This window comes from Theropithecus gelada, chromosome 2 (genome assembly GCF_003255815.1).
Source record: "Theropithecus gelada isolate Dixy chromosome 2, Tgel_1.0, whole genome shotgun sequence".
Lineage (NCBI taxonomy): Eukaryota > Metazoa > Chordata > Mammalia > Primates > Cercopithecidae > Theropithecus > Theropithecus gelada.
The window spans coordinates 86,907,628-86,927,121 of NC_037669.1; the positions used below are offsets into that span (position 1 = coordinate 86,907,628).

General features: G+C 54.9%; 1 protein-coding gene across 5 annotated transcripts in view; it reads right to left on the reverse strand.

Annotated features, from left to right (window-relative positions):
- Positions 1 to 4,672: 4,672 nt before the first annotated feature.
- Positions 4,673 to 19,494, reverse strand: part of PRKCD (protein kinase C delta) — a 31,446-nt gene continuing 16,624 nt past the window's right edge. For all 5 annotated transcript variants that reach the window (XM_025377099.1, XM_025377100.1, XM_025377101.1 and 2 more), the window contains 17 exons: positions 18,867 to 19,000; positions 17,603 to 17,802; positions 16,100 to 16,160; positions 15,760 to 15,922; positions 15,634 to 15,665; positions 14,159 to 14,244; positions 13,789 to 13,918; positions 12,439 to 12,539; positions 11,713 to 11,809; positions 11,370 to 11,470; positions 11,059 to 11,232; positions 10,705 to 10,796; positions 10,020 to 10,082; positions 8,565 to 8,703; positions 8,185 to 8,373; positions 7,444 to 7,572; positions 4,673 to 5,290 (listed from right to left, as the gene is read on the reverse strand). In XM_025377099.1, coding sequence (XP_025232884.1) covers positions 5,132 to 5,290; positions 7,444 to 7,572; positions 8,185 to 8,373; positions 8,565 to 8,703; positions 10,020 to 10,082; positions 10,705 to 10,796; positions 11,059 to 11,232; positions 11,370 to 11,470; positions 11,713 to 11,809; positions 12,439 to 12,539; positions 13,789 to 13,918; positions 14,159 to 14,244; positions 15,634 to 15,665; positions 15,760 to 15,922; positions 16,100 to 16,160; positions 17,603 to 17,802; positions 18,867 to 18,981 — 2,031 coding nt within the window. In that variant the 5' untranslated portion in view covers positions 18,982 to 19,000 and the 3' untranslated portion in view covers positions 4,673 to 5,131. The remainder of the gene's footprint in view (positions 5,291 to 7,443; positions 7,573 to 8,184; positions 8,374 to 8,564; positions 8,704 to 10,019; positions 10,083 to 10,704; positions 10,797 to 11,058; positions 11,233 to 11,369; positions 11,471 to 11,712; positions 11,810 to 12,438; positions 12,540 to 13,788; positions 13,919 to 14,158; positions 14,245 to 15,633; positions 15,666 to 15,759; positions 15,923 to 16,099; positions 16,161 to 17,602; positions 17,803 to 18,866; positions 19,001 to 19,494) is intronic.

The following is a 19,494-nucleotide window of genomic DNA, read 5'->3' on the forward strand; positions in this document are numbered from 1 at the left end:
ATGGCTGGGGAGGCCGCAGGAAACTTACAGTCATGGCAGAAGGTGAGGCAAACACGTCCTTCACGTGGCAGCAGCAAGGAGAAGTGCAGAGTGAAGTGGGGCGGGGCGGGGGGGGGAAATGAGGTGGGGGAAGCCCCTTATAAAACCATCCAATCTCGTGAGAACTCACTGACTATCATGAGGACAGCCTGGAGGTAACCACCCCCATGATTCAATTACCTCCCACTGGGTCCCTCCCACGATTACCTGGGGATTATGGGAACTACAGTTCAGGATGAGATTTAGGTGAGGACACAGCAAAACCATATCAAACTTCTAAGGCCCACTTAAGAAGCCTGATTTCAGAGCTGGCATTCAAGTTCTGAAGACTTAAATCACTGAGGTTATGTGAAGGGCTGATTCAATCTGACAACTATACCCAAGGAGTGCCCCAAACCTCACACGTCTGGCCTGGTCTGAGTTGTGCTGCCTCAGACCTGGCTCTTACCTTTGGGGGCCTTTCTTTGTCCCCATTCCCTTTCTTTGCTGCCGGGTCTTACATTTTCAGCTGCATGTATCTCCCCCCCTGCCCCAACCTAAGGAGATAAAGTGCCTGGGAGGATGGTCAGGACTCAGGAAACCACAACCAGCTCCCCAGCCTCTGGCATCACACAGGGTAGTTGTCCGGGGTCACATGCTGGGCACAGTCAGGGTGCAGGAGGAAGCTGAAGACCCCATCCAGCTTGGAGGGAGGCCAAGGAAGAAGCACCTGCACAGTGAGCTCATGGGCATGGTGGCTCACGCCCGTAATCCCACCACTTTGGGAGGTCGAGATGGGAGGATTGCTTGAGCTCAGGAATTTGAGACCTGTCTGGGTAACTTGGTGAAACCCCATCTCTACCAAAAATACAAAATTAGCCAGGCAGGGTGGCACATGCCTGTGGTCCTAGCTACTCGGGAGGCTGAGGGTGGGAGGATTGCTTGAGAAGCCCACGAGGTCGAGGCTGCAGTGAGCTGTGATGGCACCACTGCACCCCAGCCTGGGTGACAGGTCAAGACCCTATCTCTAAATAAATTAATAAATAAATAATAAATGGGTGAATGTGGCTGTGACGTTGGAATGGTTGAATTTAGGGCCGTCTAGAGATTCTAAAAATACCAGGGAGCTGTCTAGCTGTAACCTCCACATCTCTGAACCTCTCCAAAATGGTCCCCCAGTATCTCTTTGTTGAAATATTTCCCCAGGGAGTAGTGACATGAAGTGGGAAAGCCAGCGCTCCCTTCCACGGAGGTCCTCCCCTGCTGGGGTCTGCGACCTCCGCGGCGCCCGCGAGCCTTCTGGCCGCCAGAGGGCGCTGTAGCCCAGCTGGGGCCGCATGCTTTCCGCACTGTCCCTTCCTGGCCACCAATCCTCCGCCCGTGGTCTTCCGCGCAGGCGGCGCGCAGGTTGCGGAGCGGGTGCTCGGGCCTCTGCGGGCCGCGGCTGGGCTGTACAGGCGGTTGACTTCGCCTTCCAGGGTGTGGCCTGTTCAGAGTAGCATTTTCTGGCTTCACCAGGGTGACTGGGCAAAATGCAGATTCCCCAACTAGCTCTGGATTTTGGAGCAGGTGGGACCGCAGGGGGCAGCTTTCAAAGTACAGATGCCCGGGCCCTCCGCAGATCACCGTAGACCAGGGCAGCCTGGCATCGGCTTCCAGTGACAGCCAGGACTGAGATCCGCTGGTTAGAACTTGACACAGGACCAGCACATGCTGAATTTGAGAGCCACTGCCTTAAAGGGACCTGGGGTCTGGACAGTCCATTCATTCATTCATTAATTCATTCACCCATCCATCCATCCATCTGTCCGTCCGTCCGTCCTTCATCTCTGCAGCCCTTCCCTGTGCCTGAGACTTTGGGTGCCTTCATGAGCTGGCCCATGGAACCACAGGGTAGAATCTGGCTGCATCTTTGATTCTCTCAGTGGCTCTTTTTGCCGATCACTTGGCCCTGCACCACTTTCCACGCCAGGAGAGTATTTAACCAGTTCCCTGGCTGCTGGGCCTTCTGCTTGCTTCCCGTTTTTCCCAATTAATCCATGCAGTGGTGGGCTTCCTGGCAAGCCTCCTGGGGCCCTTGGGTGAAGTTCCCAGGTAGCTCTGCCTGAAAGGCACCACTGGGTCATGGGTGGGTGCATTTAACTGCCCACCTAGAGTCCAGTTAGAGGGCTTGCACTCAAAGTGCAGTGTGCAGTGGACAGGTCTGCTCTCCTGAGCATGTTTCATCCCACCGGAGCATGGGGTCACAGTGGCTGCTGTTTCCTATGCACCTAGTGCATGCTGAGCTCATGCCCTGCACTTAGAGACATCGTCACAGTCCACAGCAGCCATCATAGCAATCCCCATTTTACAGTAGAGGAAGTTAGGGTGCTGGAAGGTTAAGTCATTTACTGAGGTCACACAACCAGGGACATGGACAGTTCGAACCCAGGGCTGTCTAGTAGCCAAGCCCGTGCTCCTGCCTTCAGGGCCTCCTGCACCCATGTCGCTCCGCCCAGCACTGATGGGGGACCCAGCTCTGTTTGGTCCTTGCACAGGGGGACCAGGCTGGCTGCTGCTCGAATACCTACTTGGCAGGTGGGAGGCAGAGGGCAGTCTGCCTGCTTCAGGGTCCCCAGGTCCCAGCGAAAGTGTGGTTCAGGGCCCAGCCATAAGAGGCATTTCCTGAGGCTGCTGGATCAGGCCTGGCACCCACCCAATGGCTGGGAACCGGCCTGGAATGGTGTAGCCTCCCAGGTGATTTGGCAGTGTCCTTAGCAGCTGCTTCCTGTCCTGGGCTGCTTGAGGTGGACCTCACGGGCACAGCCCCTGTCCTTTCCTGGGCTCTGCCTGGCACCACTGAGTATCAGCAACAGTCCTACAAGGGCCCGCCAGAGTCAGTTCCATGAGGCAGGGGATTAATGGTCTGGTTTTACGGATGAGGAAACTGAGGCCCATGAAGGAACTCGAGTGCATGGTATGTAGGCGGCAGAGCGGAATTCAAACCCCAGGCTTCTGATTCCAGGCACCATGTTCTTCCCACCACCCTCCACTGCCTCTGGCTGATAAACAACCTATTCCCCCGTTCCACACTGGAGAAAACTGGGCTTGAGGTGCAAGGCTCCACTTTGGTGCTTCAGGAGGATGTTGGGAAGCTCTGAGTTCAGACACCAACCACGTTTTTGTTCTAACCTCCCTCTGAATGGCTCCGTGCGGTTCCTGGGGAATGTGTGTGTTGTGGCAGAGGCAGGGAACAGGGGGCCCCCAGGCATCTCCTCTGGGCTCCTACAGCCCCAGTGTCCCAGAACAGAGCCCATGCCATGCTGCCAGTTCCTCCACCTGTGAGCCCACGGGACAAGCACTTCTGAGGTTTTCCCTGCTGTCCTGGACACCCAGGCTGGCCCAAGGCAGAGCAGGAATTCAAGAGGAAGTTTTCCTAAGATAGGAGGTGGGGAGAAGGGGACATTTGGTCTCTTTGGGGAGAGTTTGGCCCCCATCCCTGCAGCCCCCTCCCTGAGCCAGCACCAGCCCCATACCATCCCGCCCTCTCCAGTTGTGGAAACTTGTACCTAAGCCCAGAAAAATGAACTTGCTGGAAGTCAGCTGCTTGGCTGCCCAGGCCAGCCAATCTGGTGCTAGGAGTGTCTCACCCCCCTCTAGGGACAGAGGGCCAGGGCTAGACCAGAGGGTCTGAAGAGCAGGCTCTGCCTGAGACCGGTGCCCGAGACAGCAGGGCGGGAACAGAAAGAGGGAGAGGTAGTGAGGGAGGCGGAAGCAATGAAAAGCCAGGAGAGGGGGAGACATGGAGTCGGTGGGGAGGAGGGCAGAGTAGACTCACTGTCTCCAGCTGAGCACACTCAGGGGGGATGCCGGCGCCTCCTGGTCTCCTGGAGCCATTCCTCACCTGCACGACAGGCACACTGGAGCACGTCTGTCAACCTTAGCCCAGTCACTCATCATTTTTCCACCTTTCTCTCCCACCCTGCCTGTGTCTCCTTCCCCAGGTAGGCAAAAGCTGCTATGATATAGATTCTAGAACTTAGACACAGACTCCTCTGCGGCAAAGGCAGGGATAAATGGTAATGAGATGAGGAGTTACAGCTATGGTCTCCTTGCCTTGCCCCCATTTTAGAGGAAACTGAGCCTTTTTTTCCTTCTTTTTTTTTTTAAAGAGACAGGGTCTCGCTATGTTGTCCAGGTTGGTCTCAAACTCCTTGGCTCAGGCAATCCTCCCACCTTAGCCTCCCAAAGGGCTAGGATTATCGGTGTGAGCCACCACGCCCACCCAATACTGAGGCTTAAAATGATCAAGTGACGTGCCCACATCCTTTGGCTACTCTGTGATTTAAATCCAGATATGCCTGAAGCCTGAGCTGTATTTTCTTCCTCTCCTCCCTCATCTGGGGCCAGCCTCAAAGCCTCTGCTTCTGCCTTCTACGTCTCTGCCCTTCCAGAGACAGCTACAGCTGGCCCATCACCCCACAGAGACATCTGGGGCTCCCTGTAGCCACCTGGAAAAGTCTTCTGCTCTAGGCCCAGGGTCCTGGGCCAGAGGAAACCCATAAATACAAACACATTTGCATGAAGGCCCAGCAGTTAGCTTCCGGGCCAGTGCTGCCAAAAGTGGGAGTGGCCGCCACCAGCTTCCTGGGACAAATGTGTCCTGACAACCAGGTTGGTACCATTTGGTGTTTATTTAGACACACAAATAAAAGAACCTGGTGGTTCAAACAGCTTGTGCTCCTTTTTTTTTTTTTTTTTTTTGGTCGTATATATATTTTTTTGAAAAAGATCAACATGTCACCAGTCCCCCATGGTTTTTCTCTACTGAGCAATATATACAGCCTATTTTATATATATATGTCTATATATATAATATATATTTTCAATAGATAACTACATTCAAGTAATGAAACACAGGATTTACAATTTCCCTCCGAGGGCAGAGGAAAAGCAGATTCACACACAGTTCACAGAGGAAGTACCATGAGAATCTGGCCAGACAGGAGCCAAGGCCGCTCTGGGGGCAGGGGCGGGGCCAGCAGCAGAAGTCACCACAGTCCCTCTGGTGCTTATCGTGGGGAGCGGGCAGATGTGGGTGGAGGGCGGGGCTAGCCTGCTCTGTCCAGGAACCTCAGTCTTCCAGGAGGTGCTCGAATTTGGGGTTCACAAAGGAGAAGCCGGCAAACGCAGACTGGTCCATGGAGTCGATAAGGTTCTTGTCGCTGTAGGAGAGGCGCGCCTTCTCGTTCAGGAACTCCTGGTCGAAGTTGCTGTAGTCTCTGGGGGACTTCTACAAGCAGAGGGCAGGGGTGAGCGAACAGGACGTAGGGAATGGCCCTCCAGACACCCCAGGCTGGAGTCCCTGCAGGGCTGGGCCAGGCCAGAGCTGTCCTCACCCAGAACGGAAGAGGGAGCCTCCCCTAGCAGCCTAAAAGGAGCCCCACAGGAAAGAGGCTGCCATTTCCCCAAGAGGAGGAGGAAAGTGACCAGGGAGCTCTGGGCCTGGGTGAGGAGAGGTGGTAGCCTCCTGCTCAGGGGCCACCAAATCACAGCCCATGGAGGCCAAATCTCACTCACCATCTGTTTTTGTGGGGCCCACAAGCTAAGAATGGCTTTCGCATTTTTAAGTGGTTGGGAAAAAAAAACAAAAGAAAAATATTTCATGACATGAAAATTAGGTGAAATTCAAATTTCACTTTCCATAAATAAAGCTTTTGTAATACACAACCATGCCCATTTGTTGATGTACTGTCTGTGACTGCTTTGAGACCATCAAGCCTGAAAAGTCCAAAATATATACTATCAGGCTGTTGACAGGAGAAATTTGCTGATTCTCTGCTTCTAAGGATGTGATGGGATGGTCACACAGAGAGACTGCAATCTGGTGGCCCTTTGGCCAAACTGAACTGGCAAGTATAATCATTTCAGCTTGAACTGGGTTTTAATGGAATTTCAACCTGTATTTTATTTATTTATTTATTTAATTTATTTTTATTGATGTATATATTTTGAGATGGAGTCTCACTCTGTTGCCCAGGCTAGAGTGCAGTGGCATGATCTCGGTTCACTGCAACCTCCGCCTCCCGGGTTCAAGCGATTCTCCTGCCTCAGCCTCCTGAGTAGCTGGGATTACAGGCACGTGCCACCGTAACCGGCTGATTTTTTGGTATTTTTTGTAGTAGAGACGGTTTCACTATGTTGGCCAGGCTGGTCTCGAACTCCTGACCTCAGGTGATCTGCCTGCCTCAGCCTCCCAAAGTACTGGTGTGGGCCACCGCGCCCAGCCTGAACCTATATTTTAAAATTGAACAATGCAACATAAAAATCCAGATTTCCAGCTTCTTTTGAAAACTGGCAGATTAAAGCAGCCATGGGCCTACTTCCTGCCCACTCTTGGTGATGAGAGCCCCCTGGACAGCCCCTGCCCCACTGACAAGGGGTACATCACACCTGCTTTGTGTTTCTTAGTGCAGAGAAGGAAATCTATCAAAAGTGAGACTGAAAGCAGGCTGTGTGACTTTCTTGCAGCTGGCCTAGCCTGTCAGTTACATGCTCAGCCAGGACACGTCTGAGTTTGAGGTCCTTGGTGTAGGGGAAGTGCTCTGTAGCCTCAAAGCACAAATGTGGGGTGCATTACACAGGCTGCCCAGTGGGAACTGTGTGCCCTGGTGGAGGAAGGGAATCAAAGGAGACAAAGGGAGTGGGAAGGAAGAACTGTGGTCACAGAGGGGCCACACCTGCCTCTGCTCTCAGGCTGGTTCCTTGGTGGCCCTGTAGATTCTGGGCCTTTGAGTGAACCATCCCCTCTTCCACCTGGAATGCCTCCCAGCTGTCCCTTGTCTCACTTCTTCCAAGGGAGCCTCTCAGACCTCCCAGCCCTGCTAGTCTCACTTCTTCCAAGGGGGCCTCTCAGACCCACCCTCTTCTCTGCCGCCTGGACTCCTGCTGACAGACCCACTCAATAGCAACTGATCATGTGTCCTGGGGTATCTCTTAGGCTGTCATCTCGTATCACAAATTGTCATCGGTGTGCAAGTTTCTTATCTCTCCAACTAGCTGCGAACTCCTCCGGTTCTGGGACTGTGTCTCCCACTTTGTTGTGCAGCCAAGCACTGTGCTCTGCATTCAACAGGGACTCAGGACTCCCCATATGTATTGGAGAATGGATTGAATGGAGTAATAACATGAGGTTTTAACTCTATTTCCCAAAACAGGGTCCTGTGCATACAGTGGGATCCACAGTCCCCAGTGTGTGCTCACTGAGTCAGGAGGGAGAGGATAAGAATACAAGGGCAGCAGCTGTGACTGAACATGCTGTGGAGATCGGGGAAGTAGACTTGCTGGAAGAAGGGAGAGGTGGAAAGCGTGTGAGTGATGTAGGAGAGAGGGAGGGCAGGGGAGGAGGAGCCCAGCCCGAAGACAGTGCAGGGCAGGATCACGTACCACTTTGGGCCTGAAGGGTGGCTCCAACCTCCGCTTTTCCAGCAGAGTCCAGTTTATGGTCTTGAAGAAGGGGTGGATTTTGATGTTTCCGGTCACTCCCAGCCTCTTGGTCGGTTCCCTTTCAAAGAGCTGCAACCCAGCAACCCAGGTTAGCACCCAAGGGCCATGGGAAATTGGAGCTTCAGCAAATCCCCAGCAGGCCCAGGGATGCAAAGCCAGGCTTGCCCCAGCCCCGCAGTCAGCCTGGGGAACAGTGGGGCTGAGGGAGGCCACTCTGGCATGCAGTGCTCCCAGTTTCCCCAGAGATGACAGGCTCTGGGCTGGACATCCACGACTCTGCTAATGGGACTTTTTATTATTTACTATCTGCCTGGCCGACAGCTGAGCATCGTATGTTTCTATTTTCTTCCCAACAACTCTGTGAGGCAAGACTGCTCATAGCCTCATTTTGCAGATAAGGAGACAAACTCTAAGAGGTTGTGACCAGCTAGTCCCAAGCAGAGCCAGCGTTTGGCCTCGGGTCTGTCTGTCTCCTGACCCTGGGCCCTTAGTCACCATGTCAGGCTGATGCCATGCACAGGACTCGACAGGAGTTCCTGGGAACATGGTGAGAGAGCAATACCCTGTATGTTAGGACTGTGGCACCACTGAGGTTGCCATTCCAGAGACAGGAAGCTCCTCACCCAAAGCCCAGTGTCTACCAGCCCCTGCCCCTGCCCCAGCCCAGCCCAGGGCCTGCACCTTCTCCAGGATGTCCTTGGACTCCTTGGTGATCCAGCGGGGATAATGCGGTGTGTCCACACGGATGGACTCGAAGAGTTCATCCTCATCATCACCATGGAAGGGGGACTGGCCAATGAGCATCTCATACAGAAGGACCCCGAAAGACCACCAGTCCACCGAGAATGTGTACTTCAGGCCCTGCAGGATCTGAGGGGGAGCAGGTCAGCAGGAGCTGAGGTGCTGGGGCTGAGAGGGGCCCCTGGGCATGAGCCCTAGCCAGGCCGCCTCGGCCTATGGGCTTTGGCTTGGACCTCACTGCCCTTGGGAAGCCTTCCCCCGCCCACCGTGGGGAGGCAAGGTGCCTGACTGAGCGGGGGTATGGAAGGGTATCAGCTCACCTCAGGGGCGATATAGTCAGGAGTGCCGCAGAAGGTGCTGGCCCGGTTCTCCCCGAATATATTCTCTTTGCACATCCCAAAGTCGGCAATCTTGATATGGCCATCCCGGTCCAGCAGCACATTGTCCAGTTTGAGGTCCCTAAGGACAGGGGACAGGTAAGAGTCAGCAGGAGCCATTTCTTCTCCTTCCCCACCCTGCCCGCCATGTCCTAATTTTCAGCCATATTAGTCCAGGACTGTCCCAAGAGTACAAGGGAATGAGAAAGAGAAAAGGAAGCAGGAGAAAGAGATCCTAAAAACAGGTGCTTCCTGCAAGTCCCCTACTGTGTGCTAAATGCTGGGCACACACCGCCCTACTTCCTGAAACCCAAATGGGGCTCAAACAGGTGATGATGTCACTTGTCCAGGGTCCCCTAGCAGTCGGCAGCAGAAGTGATCCCCAGGTTCAGTTTTGTCTACTCCCCAAAGGTGGGGACCATGTCTATATTCAGTAATTAGTCATTTGAGTAGATACTTTATGCATATGGGAACTAGAAATGGCAAACAGTACAAAGTCTGCCTTCCACTGAGCTCAATCACCAGGCTCTCCTTAGAGCAATTCTAGGCGTGGACAAGCATATGGCAGCATGCAGCTTGCTCCCCCCTTTTTTTTTTTTTTTTTTTTTTTTTGAGATGGAGTCTGGCTGTGTCACCCAGGCTGGAATGCAGTGGTGCAATCTTGGCTCACTGCAACCTCTGCCTCCCGGGTTCAAGCAATTCTCCTGCCTCAGCCTCCTGAGTAGCTGAGATTACAGGCATCCACCACCATGCCCAGCTAATTTTTGTATTTTTTAGTAGAGACAGGGTTTCACCATGTTGGTCAGGCTGGTCTCAAACTCCTGACCTCAGGTGATCCATCCACCTCGGCCTCCCAAATTGCTGGGATTACAGGCATGAGCCATCGCACCCAGCCTCTCTCCCACGTTTTAAAGCCTGAATGCTAATATTCGATACACACTCTCCCACAGGTTGGTTTTCCACTTAACAGCGTGTCTTGGCATTATCCCATGTCAGTACACAGAGCCTGGCCGCAGCCTTTTTGGTGGGTGTACAGTTCCTACCATAGGATGGAATCATAACTTATTAGATGAGACTTTATGGAACCAGTCTCTTCTAGTGGAAGCTTAGATGACTCGATGGGTCTTCCGAGCAAGACTGATGGCTCCAAGGATGGGTGGGGCGATGGTGTCAAATATGGGCAGTGAGTTCCTAGTTCCTGGAGCTAAGCCGGCCTCAAATCGGGGCCACAGGAATGCTCGCACCAGGGTGGGAGGTTTAGGCAAATCCCCAGCTAAAGATTGATTTCCAGCAGAGAAGGAACTGGAGTTGGGGGAATCCTGCTTGCAGCATTTCAGAAGATATGATGGGGCTGGAGCCTCCCCTCCCAAGAGCCCCCTGCTGCCCTAACCCCTGCACCTGTAAATGATGCCCTTGCTGTGTAGAAACTGCAGTCCACAGATTATCTCAGCTGCATAAAACCTGGGCAAGAGAGAGAGACAAAGTGTTCCAGGATCTCTGCCGAGCAGCCTCTGCTTCTCCTCGGGCCCTCATCCCCACTTCCAGGGGCAAGAAATGCTGCAAATAACTCCATGGACAACCTAAGCATGATCAAGTACATCAAGTACATCTTGTATCAGGTAAGTGGGGGCTGGCAGCCCAGGCAGAAAGTTCTGAAGGGAAAGCTCTCAGTGAGCCAGTTATATGCATGTACACATGTGTTTGCATGCATGCACACACACACGGTTAGTTTGGGGTGGGGGGGCATGTGAATGGGGAAAAGCAGGTCTGGGGGCCATGCACCAGGGTCCGGTGTCCTGAGTCGTGTAAGACCACCATTTGCAAGGCTGCCCTGGCTGTGGCCCGCAGAGAGGCCAGGACCCAGAGTATTTGCACTGAGCCCCTAGCCGCAGCTCACTTGCCAACCATGGCTTCCTGTGTGGTGTGGACCCAGGCTACCCCCACATCTCCCCAGCTGCTGCTCTAGCCCAGGCTGGCTTTTCTAGGGAGAGGGAAGAAGGCATGGAGGGCAGACTGGCAGTGGGTTCTGAGCCAGTGGCCCTTCCTCCACGCTGGGCCCTTCCCCACCATGGCCCTCACATACGTGGCACGGTAGAGTTCAAAGCGGCCTTTGTCCTGGATGTGGTACATCAGGTCCCCCCCGTTGAGGAACTCCATCACAAAGAACAGGTGGTCCTGGGGTGGGGAGGGTGGTGAGCAGGGGTGAGGAACAGGCAGGAGGCTCCCTCACTCAGGGCCACTGGGGCCAAGCCCCAACAGGAAACAGCAGGGACAGGCCCTGGCTGAGGGGGACAACTCTGCCCTGGGAGGCATGAGGGGGAAAGCATGGCCCTGCTTTAAGTGGCCTGAGGGGGAGACACAGCCCTGACTTAGAGGGGCTGAGGGGCTGTGGGACATGGCTGTGGCATGGGGCGGTGACGGCAGGAGGCCCAGGCACCTTGGTCTGGAAGGTGCAGATGAGGTGGGTGAGAAAGGGATTTTCTGCGGCGAGCGTCAGCACCCGCTTCTCAACCATGGTGCATTCCACGTCGTCGTCGATCAGGACTACATCCTTCTTGAGGGCCTTGACGGCAAAGTACTCTCCTCTGCCCTTCAGCTCTCCAAGCAGCACCTGATGGGGAGGCACAGGTGCTGAGCAGGGGAGGACGGGACAGGGGCCACAGCCCAATTCAGACTCCCGCCTCAGCCACCTAAGTGGGAAGCAGCCAGGGTGAGGTGGGAAGCAGGTGCCCGGCTCACAGCCCTCACCTTCCCGAAGCTGCCTTTGCCCAGGACCTTGTGGAAGATGAAGTTGTTGATGTTGCACTTGCTGCTGCCCTCCCAGATCTTGCCGTAGGTCCCACTGTTGTCTGCCCGAGAGACGGCACCTCCTCAGATCGGGGTCTCAGTCTACACAACTCCCCTCCCCAGGGCCCGGGGTAGGCTGGGGGAAGGGGCCTCAGGGGGGAAGGGGCCTCACAGAGGAAGGGGCTCACTCCCCAGGGCCGGGGGTTCCTCCCATGTCTCACTTGACAACGGAAGGAAGGACAGTCCCCTTTCTTTGGCCTCAGGGGGAATACAAACTGTACAGGGCCACTGGACCCAGCTTCACCTTGCGAGTCCTCCCCAGTGACTCCGGTCTTCTTCTCGAAACCCTGGTATATCCCAACAGGCTCTGAGGAGGCCGAGTCTGATCTCCGGGAGGCTCTCTGGGGAGGGAGCAGAGGTGGGGGGCCAGATGGTCAGACCATTATCAGAACTCCCAGCCCAGAAGGAAGACCCCCAGGTATAACTCCACCCTCAATACCAAGAGGAGACAACAGGGGCACAGCCCAGGCCCCCTACTCGGGCTGCGTGTACACACGCACACTCTTCCCGGAGCCCAGAGAAGCCTCAGTGGTCTGAAAGGCTCTGATTACGAACAGAAGTTTTGTAAACGGAACCCTACCTTCCCAACCACTCACTCAATAGATTTTATTGGACTATTGAGCTTCATTTCTGATTGATTCTAAAATTTTACCTTTAGGTTTTGTGGCATCTCTCAAGCCCCACCCAGGTACAAACGTCCACACCCAAAGTCTTAGTTCAAAGTGTTCCAACACCCAATCCTGTGGTCCCCAGGTTCACTCTCAAGGAAAGAACTGCTTGAATAATGAATTTCTCATGAAAAAAAGCCCCCCTTCCTCTGCTGCCTAAATTCTTGAGTTGGATCTTCCCGAAGTAGAGTCCTGGGTCTAAATATACCCTGGCTGTCTGTGGCTCCCCAGCAGTGGCTGTGAGCCTTGACTGTCCCTGACCCCACTGCCCTGTGTCCAGGGTCCCCATAGCACCTGCCCACCTGGGTGACTTGGTTCAAGGCCTCGGCCAAGAGCTTCTGGTTGATGCCGCAGAGGTTGGCCACCTTCTCCCGGCATTTATGATGCACATTCATGCCGCAGTCTGGGTTGAGGGAGAAGTGGGACTGTCAGTCCTGGAGCTCAGCCAAGGGCAGGGGGCAGTGTAGGAGAGGGGCAGGAGAGCATGAGAAAGGAGGGCTTTAGCGGGGTCTGCTGGGTTCCAGTTTTTAGGAAAACATTGATCTGAAGCCATCATATATATTTCAATCTCTTTTTTTTTTTTTGAGATGGAGTTTCCCTCTTGTTGCCCAGGCTGGAGTGCAATGGCGTGATCTCGGCTCACCACAACCTCTGCCTCCTGGGTTCAAGTGATTCTCCTGCCTCAGCCTCCTGAGTAGCTGGGATTATAGGCATGCACCACCATACCCAGCTAATTTTGTATTTTTAGTAGAGATGGGGTTTCTCCATGTTGGCCAGGCTGGTCTCGAACTCCCAACCTCAAGTGATCCACCCACCTTGGCCTCCCAAAGTGCTGGGATTACAGGTGTGAGCCACCACGCCTGGCCAAGCACCTCAATCTTTCATGTTTTTTTTTTTTTGAGATGGAGTCTCCCTCTGTCACCCAGGCTGGAGTGCAGTGGCGTGATCTCGGCTCACTGCAAGCTCTGCCTCCCCGGATTCGTGGCATTCTCCTGCCTCAGCCTTCTGAGTAGCTGGGACTACAGGCACCTGCCACCATACCTGGCCAATTTTTTTGTATTTTTTTGTATTTTTTTTTAGTAGAGACAGGGTTTCACCATGTTAGCCAGGATGGTCTCAATCTCCTGACCTCAAGATCCGCCCACCTCGGCCTCCCAAAGTGCTGGGAATACAGGCGTGAGCCACCGTGCCCGGCCAATCTTTCATGATTTAAAGAAAAAGGAAAAACCAGAAGACATGGGACCTAATTCAAAACCCTTCAAAGAACATCTGGGTCAACTTAAGCCGCTTTCCCTCCAGGGTCTTCTGTCTCATCTCTAAGTGAAGCAGAGGGCAGTGGAGGCGTGTCTGGGCGCCTGCCGGTGTGCACCACGCCTGGCTTCAGCATCCTCTGCTCACTGGCCCCTAACAGGGACTCTCTAGGTCCTGCTTTTCCCCTCCAAATGGCTCAGAGAGGTGGAGCCACACACCTGTGGTTACACAGCAGGCAAGTGGCAGAGCCAGTCAGGCCAGTGGGGAGGGTCCACCAAGGCCTCACCCTCATCAGGTCCCTGAATGAGGTGCCCGTCTCTAGGTGAGGGGGTGAGGGCAGTGTGAGGTGGCTGGAATTCACAGCAGCACCAGCTGCAGCCCAGGGGCGGGGTGGCACGCACCTTCACACTTTAATCCCTGCTTCACCAGTCCCCAGAGCAGGCTGCCACAGTGGTCACAGAAGGTGGGGCTCATGTAGTTGTGAACCTTGAAGCGGTGCGGCATGTCGATGTTGAAGCGTTCTTTCTGGAACTGGGGGTGGGGGTATCACAGGCTGAGGGTCAAGTGCCAGCTCCAGCCCCTTCTTCAGCCCCCAGCTCTCCCCCAACCCTGGGCACAACATCCCAAGAGAGCTCCACTGGGAGAGGCAAGGAAAGACTAAGAAAAATGGGGAGGGAGGGTAAGCTATCCCCGGAGGGCAGGGAGAGGGCGTAAATCCCTCCCATGTGGCTAAGCCCCCCGATCCCAGCCCTGCCCCAGCCCCAGGCTCACTATGGTGTCCCGGCTGTTGGCCGCAGTGCCAGTGCATCTGCCGATGATCTTGTCGATGCATTTCTTGTGGATGGCAGCGTTACATTCTTGAAGAGGCACAGGCCCAGAAGGGGGAAGGGAGGGCACCGGGAGGGGCAGAGTCTATGAGCTGGTGCCTGCCGGTCAGTCCAGCCCTCTACACAAAGCCACCGTTCTCCTGACCACCCACACCCTCACCCCGCAGAGGCCCAGCGCTTGAGTCTTCCTCCCGCCAGCCCTCGAAGGAGGGGCCTGGAGAGGACGGGGTGGAGAGGACAGGCCAATCTGCAGGGGCTTAGAAATGAAGGAGTCCTAGTGGGCAGGGAGGTGGGCAGAAGTTAGGGGGCACGGGGCATCGCAATATGAGAAGTGGGGGCAGTTCTTTCCCTCTTCCAAGCCCTGGGGTAGCAAACAGCTCCTAAACGCCCTCTCTCACACATGCACATGGACATGCCTCAAAACAGACACCTGTACATACACACAAAGCACATGTAATAATGATAACAAACTTCTTACACAGAACGACTGCCAGCGGAAGGCACTTAAAATACAGCCTTACATATCTTACTCCATTTGATCTTCACAATGACCCTATTATACATTACAGTTATATCTAATTTATAGATGAGGGCCAGGCACAATAGCTCACGCCTGTAACCCCAGCACTTTGGGAGGCTGAGGTGGGTACGTCACTTGAGGTCAGGAGTTCGAGACCAGCCTGGCCAACATGACAAAACCCCCATTTCTACTAAAAATACAAAAACTAGCCAGGCATGGTGGTGCACGCCTGTAATCCCAGCTACTCGGGAGGCTGAGGCAAGAGAATTGCTTGAACCTGGGAGAGGGAGGTTACAGTGAGCTGAGATCACGCAACTGCACTCCAGCTTGGGCAACAGAATGAGACTCAGTCTCAAAAAAAAAAAAATTATAGATCAGGAAACTGAGGCACAGAGAGATTAAGTAACTTTGCCTAACACTCTATAGCTAGGAAGTGGTAGAGCTAGGATTCAAACCCAGGCAGTCTGGCTCCAGCCTGCGGCGCCTCGTGCATGCACCCTCAGGGAGAGAGTGTGCTCACACCTGTGTACTCAGAGACACTCACATCTACACAGAAGCACATGCAGCCACTGTGTGCTAGTATCACTGCCTCTCCAGGGAAAAGAGGCCTGGCGCATGGCCTGGGCTGGTTTCTGCGTGAATACTCTACTGTGCCCAATTGCCATCCACCAACTCCCGGTCACTGAATACGCAGCTGGGAAGAGAGGCGCAGAACTGGTTTTCCAGAGCAGCAGCAAGCCAGCCCCAGCACTCACTGAACTCAGCTGCTGTGTCTACACAGGGAAAATTCACGTGCATACACTCTCTGAGCGCACACAGGCACCGGCACACACACAGGCACTGGCACACGTGAGCACACACAGGTACATACGTACAAACTGGCCTGTGGAGACACTTACGCCTGCATTTGTAGCCTTGCTTGTTGAGGCCCCTGAAAGGCAACACCCAGGCAAAGTGAGTGAGTGGGGACTGGGATCGGCCCCCACTACCCTGCACCACCACCAGTGGGCATGGCCAGTTCTCACCAGACAAAGTCTTTGCACACAGAACAGAAGGTGGGTTGCCCAAAGAAGGTGGCGATAAACTCATGGTTCTTGATGTAGTGGATTTTGGCCTGTTTGATGGCTCCGCGGCGGTTCATCGTTGGGAACTTGGCCTCGTCCTCACTGCGCATAGACTGTTTGCAATCTGGGGACCATGGAATGGGGAAGTCAGCCCTGGTATCTGGGAGGGGTGGCACCCCTGCACTCCCTCCCAGGGTGGCCCTGGACAGTCTGCCAAAGGGAGCCGCTTCCCTACGCCTCAGTGCTGGCTCTGCCTCTGAACCAGGCAAAGGAGCCCCCTCCATCCCCAGAGAGTTCTTACCCACGTCCTCCAGGAAATACTGAACAGACATCAACACCTTGGCCTGAGGCTGCAGGTCCAGCTGTTGGGGGCCAGAGGCCAGGGGAGAACAAGGTTAGTGAGGGTGGCCTGGGCCAGGCCAAACTCAGAACCCGCCCCCATGGCTGGTCCCTCAAGGCCAAGGCAGCCCCCCAAGGCTTAGCCAGACACTTGTCTGCCCAGTGTGGGCAGGGCCCTGCCTGAGCCCCACCCCTGAGCCCCACCCCCACACTGTACCCAGGGGGATTATTACATTTAGGGAAGTGAAAGGGTCCAGCCCACACCCAGCCCAGACACATAGCTGGGGAACAGAGCGGGAAGGGAAATTCCCCACCCCTACCCACGGCGGCCCCCTTAGCAAGGATCTTAGAATGGAGGCCCCCACCCATGTGCACATGTGGAGAGAGACAGACACACTCATCCTCGTGCACACACGCTGCCCCTCCATCTGTGCCAAGGGCTCCTCATGCAGACTGGACAGTCTTGAGGGTGGGACCTGAGCCTCTATCCCCTCACCTCCCCCAAGACCCAGACCTGGTGACTGATATCCTCCCTTGGGGGAGTGGAGACAGCACAGCCAGAGGCCCCTCTGTGTCTCTGCCTGACTGGCCAAGGGTCAGTACAGCCCTGTGTCAACCTCTCTCCCATCCCAGCCCCCTCACCCCTCGCAGGAGGCTGATCTGAGTCTCCAGTGGTCACAGGGCCTTTCCTGGTGGAGACATCTTGGTTACATCCCACATGTAACCCCAGGGGACTTCTGCCAGAGCTGGCATCCTGTGGCCACCCAGAACACACAGCTGCACATGGCCAGGTGGCCACTTGCTTGTGCTGAGTCTCCATTTCAGCAGGTAAGTAGATGAGACCGTAAGCCTCCCCTTCTTCCACCTCCTTGCTGTTAAAGGTCACTATGTTGTCCCCTCAATGGCTGCCAAGGTCTAGAATATATGCGAAGATTCCAAAAAGAACTGGAATAATGGGTGCCTCTGGGAAGGAGGCCTGGTGGCCTGGTTTTGGGGCAGGGACACACCTTTTCGTGCAGTTAAAAATGTTTTACTATGTGCATATCCTGCCTTTCCAAAATTAAAAAGGAAAAAGTAGTCACAATAAGGAAGTTGGCTGTCTTTAGCACCTGCTATGTGTCAGGTTCTGCAATAAGCCCTGTACATCCAGCTGCTCCTTTCATTTGAACAACTGACCCTGAGGTAGGCACATTTAGTAGCACCCTCCCTTAACAGATGTGGAAGCAGAAGCTCAGAGAGGCTGGGAATCTGGTGAATTGCAGAGCCAGGATTCACACCCAGGCCACATTGGCCACAGGGCTGGACTGGTGGCCAGCACAGGGCCTGGTGCCCTTCAGCTGTGCTAACTGAGCCCACACACTGATGCAGGCGTGCGCATGCGAGCGCGAGTGTGCGCGCGCGCACACACACACACACACACACACACACACACACACACACACGGCGCGGCTCGTGCGCCCCTCACCCAGAACTCAGCCTTGCCATTGTTCTTCTTGCAGCGCTCGGCCAGCACCGACACACCCACGGTCACCTCAGACACTGGCTCCTCAGCTGCCCGCATTAGCACAATCTGGATGACACGGCCCTCGTAGATGTGGGCATCGAATGTCGACTTCCACTCAGGATACATGGTCGGTTTCTTCTGCACCAGTGTTTTCCCACGCTCTGCAACAAGGCCAGGCAGGGAAGGTTGGGTCAGGGCCCCTCTGTCCCTCCCTCCTGGATCTCCACGGCCTTCCCCTGGCAGAATCTGCCCGACTCTCCTGCCCTGAGGGCCTGCTGTGGTCCCCCAGTGTCCTCTAGAGCACAGAACTGTCTCGGGCACCGTGCTAGGTCCTCCCTCCAGGCCTTTGTTCCTGCTGGTCCCTCTTCCTGTGTCCCTCTTGCTCCAGCTCCATTTAAATGTCGCCTGCCCTTATGCATTCACTCAGGGAACATGGGCTGACAGCTCTTGCATGCCAGCCATAATATTCGAGGCGTGGAACACAGCTGAAAGAAAAGCTACATCCCGGGCCTGTCCTCCTGGATCCCCAGGCCCGGGTGGCGAATGCATCAACTCCTTCCTCAAGTAACTGTTAAGTCATAGCTGTGATGAGACTAAAGAGGGTAAGGCTGGTAGTGCTAGACTTGCCTATGGTCAAGTGGCCACAGGGTTAAGCCTAAGGGTCAGGGAAGATTTCCTAGAGGAAGGGACAGTTCAGCTGAGACCTGAGGGACAACTAGGGGTTCACCAGGCCAGGGCAAAAGCAAGAGGGAATGGTGTGAGGTATGTGCTTCCTCCAGGAAGTCCTCCCTGACCTCAGGTTCAGAGGGTGCCTTCTCTGGGCTTCCCTATTGCAGGACTCACTGCTTTGTGACATGCCTGGTTTCCCCACCTGACTATGAACCCCATGAGGGCAACGCCAGGTCAGTCCTGGAGCATGACAGTATCCTCAGTGTCCAGCACAGGCCCTGGCACAGACGGACATGTAAAAATTGTTGGGTAAACCAACCAGTGGAGGAGGAGCCAGAAACTCCAAGCCTTCCAAGGAGGGCTCAATTTGGCCAGTGTTTGCGGCCCTATAGAGACTCAGCGGCCTCTGCCTTCATAGCTGAACGGGGCAGGGAGCCAAGGATGAGGAAGAGCAGAATCCTTCAGAGGTTGTAGGGAACAAGGCCAGGCCCCCTCCAGTCCCTCCAGCTGGGCCCAGATTCCCAGCCCCTCTCCAGGGTCCAGCCTCCAGGCCTACCTGTGCTAAGCGCCTCCTTCATCTTCACGGCACAGAAGGGCTGGTTCGCCTCGTCCTCAGCCTGCAGGGAGCCCAGCTCGTAGGAGTTGAAGGCGATGCGCAGGAATGGCGCCATGGCAGGGCCTGCAGTGGGCCTGTGCACACAGAGGGATGAGGCCAGGCGGCCGGGCAGGACTACTGGGAACAGTCACGGGCAGGACTACTGGGAACAGTCACAGGCAGCACTCAGGGACCCACTCTCCCAGGGCTCTCCCACGATTGGATTTGGCCCACATGGTGCATATACACACTAGTCTCAGTTGCCAGTGTTAAAAACTGAGAGGTTTGCCGGGTGCAGTGACTCACGCCTGTAATCCCAGCACTTTGGGAGGCCAAGGTAGGCAGATGGCCTGAGGTCAGGAGTTCGAGACCAGCCTGACCAACATAGTGAAAAGCCGCCTCTACTGAAAATTAGCTGGGTGTGGTGGTGCATACCCGTAATCCCAGCTATCTGGGAGGCTGAGGCAGGAGAATCACTTGAACCCGGGAGGCCGAGGTTGCAGTGAGCCGAGATCGCACTACTACACTCCAGTCTGGGTGACAAGAGCCAAACTCTATCTCAAAAAAAAAAAAAAAAAAGAAAAGAAAA